The 2,578-nt window shown below is 43.5% G+C and overlaps 1 protein-coding gene across 1 annotated transcript; it reads left to right on the top strand.

Moving 5' to 3' along the window:
• The first annotated feature begins 1,264 nt into the window (after positions 1 to 1,264).
• On the top strand, positions 1,265 to 2,176 carry LOC105994253 (vomeronasal type-1 receptor 1-like). The gene has a single exon (XM_013027666.1). It carries the CDS (start codon positions 1,265 to 1,267, stop codon positions 2,174 to 2,176), a length of 912 nt encoding a protein of 303 aa, XP_012883120.1.
• Positions 2,177 to 2,578: the final 402 nt, after the last annotated feature.

The raw sequence follows: 2,578 nt of genomic DNA, 5'->3' as shown, positions 1-2,578 counted from the left end.
ATCAGAATCCACAATTCTCCAGTGTTTGTTACAGGGAAACTGTATTCCCCATGCACACCGTGTCAGCAAACTTCCAGGTGACATGATGAGCATGCCCACAGAGGAGATGAGATCATGGAGTCCTGAGCCTTTTTCTTGGGGATCCGTGGCTGAGCACACATGCTGTGACCACTGCCTCTGCTCCTCTGTCCTCACAGCCAATTCCTACTGGGTAAGCAGCTATTCTTCTCAGGAAAGTAACAGTTGTTAATGTAACTCATCAAGAAAATGCAGAAGTAATTCACTGTAAAATGTGTTTGTTGTGTGAGGTTGAGACAAATGTCTTGTATTTTAGGAAAAAATGTTTGGTGAAAATCACAGGTCTCTCTCCTGCCTCAGTTAGCAGTTTTGATGCAGCTTCACATTGCTTTGTATCCTGGGGACCACACAGCTTTGTGTGCTGAGGGGTAGAGCATTCTCTGCTCAAATGATCTGATACACCTCTGTATGGTTTCTGTCATGAGTAATGTCTCATTGTGATTTACACTTACATTTAATGTAATCACATATTATTTGAAGATATACATTGGAAGAGATTTGTCAAGGAATAATCTGTGACATGACTATTTATGATATGAATGTAAGAGGCTTGTTGATATTAATTTTAATGCCTTGGCTTGTCATTCCCATTCCCACCAATTTCCTCAGTTTGTTTCCTCTCCCTCTGCCTTCTCTCATTGTTCTTGCACTCATACTTCTTATTATTTTGTCAGTCACCCAATTGTACTCAGAGCCTGGGCTCTGTCCCTGAGCCATTTTAATAAAGCCTAGTGCTCTACCATTTGAGACAGTGCCACTTCAGTGTTCCTGGTGGTTATTTGGAAATAAGTGTCTCCTGGAGTTTGGGTGGCTTTGATGTTTGATCCACATTTCTCAGTCTTCTGAGTTACTAGGATTATAGGGCTGAGTGCCTAGTTTAGGAGATTCTTTTCTAACTGAAAACTTTTAACCAGAAACTCTATTTCATGGGCAAATTCTTGTATGCACATGAGTACGAGGCCCTTAATATATGCTTTTCTGCATCCTTTAGAATTGTTTAGGAGCAGAGAGACTGAGAGTGCTAGTTGTCCATGAGTCACTGAAGAGCCTGGAGCATTCAAAAACCACAGTGCTGTGGGATGTCCAGTTGAAAGCTTTAAACTGAGGGCCTCCATCTCTTGCTTAGGTTTTCACTCAAGGCGGCAGTTCTATCAGTTGAGACACACTTCCACTTCTGGAAGAAGAGATGGCCAAAGCCGACATTGAAATGGGGGTTGCCTTCCTCACACAGACTGCAGCTGGAGTCCTGGGGAACTCATGTCTCCTTTGTTTTTACAGCTACACCCTCCTCACTAGACAGAAGGTGAGGCCCACAGACCCCATCCTCTGCCATCTGGTCTTTGCAAACTACGTGGTTGTTTTATCAACTGGAATTCCTCATACGATGGCAGGAATTGGATGGAACTACTTTCTTGATGATGCCGCATGTAAAGTTGCTTTGTATTTCCGCAGAGTAGCCAGAGGGGTTTCTCTTAACACCACCTGCCTTCTGAGTGGTTTCCAGGTCTCAAAGCTTTGCACTAGAAATATTTGGTGGAAGATCACTACTACATTCCCCAACTGCTTTGGAATCTGTGGTTTCCTTTTCTGGATTCTGCAGCTCCTGGTAAATGTTTATGTGCCTCTGAGAGTGACTGGCCCAACACACAGGCAAAATGTCACTCTGCACATGCATTATAGATACTGCGCCATAGAACCAACTACACCAAAACCATTTGTGCGTTTGTCACAAATAGTCTTATTCCTTTCCATTGATATTATGTGCTTGGTTTTCATGATGTGGGCCAGTGGCACCATGGTCCTTCTCCTGCACAGGCACAAGCAGAGGGTCCAGCACATTCACAGCCACATTGCCTCCCGAAGACCTGACCATGAGGCCAGGGCCACACGCATCATCCTGACCCTGGTGAGCATGTTCGTCTCCTTCTACTGCCTCTCTGCCATGTTCACTGTTTTTGTTGGTCTACATATGAAACCAGACCTGTGGCTGGTGGACATGTCTATGTTCCTGTGTGCATGTTTCTCAGTACTCAGCTCCTTTGTGCTCATCAGCACTGACAATCGTATCACTCAGGTTTTTCATTCTTGCATTGAATAAAAGATTTTCATGATTTGTTCAAATCAACCCATTACATTCAATTTTACAATTGGTTCATAGTTTTATTTTTGCAGCAGTGGCATTTAAACACTATACTCTGCACTGCTAGGGCAGGGGCTCTACTACTAGAGACCTGGTCTTGTCCTTTTTCACTGTGGTTATTTTTGAGCTATATCATTACTTTATACCAGGTCAGGTTGCATCCTCATACTCCTATTGTGTGTTTCCTGAAGTACCTGGGATGACACATGTGAACAGAGATCCTGAGATTTCACTTTTTAGATAGAGTCCTAAGGAATTTTTTTTCCCAGGTTGACCTATCACTACAACCATCCCATTCTCAGCCTTACAGATGGTTGGGATATCTGGTGTACACAAACACACCCAGCTAGTATTGGAGGG

The sequence above is a fragment of the Dipodomys ordii genome, unplaced genomic scaffold, assembly GCF_000151885.1.
Source record: "Dipodomys ordii isolate 6190 unplaced genomic scaffold, Dord_2.0 Scaffold105, whole genome shotgun sequence".
NCBI lineage: Eukaryota > Metazoa > Chordata > Mammalia > Rodentia > Heteromyidae > Dipodomys > Dipodomys ordii.
This window is presented reverse-complemented; position numbering and strand designations above follow the sequence as displayed.

Coding starts and splice junctions, on each gene's coding strand:
- LOC105994253 (XM_013027666.1), top strand. CDS start 1,265: ATGGCCAAAGCCGACATTGAAATGGGGGTTGCCTTCCTCACACAGACT.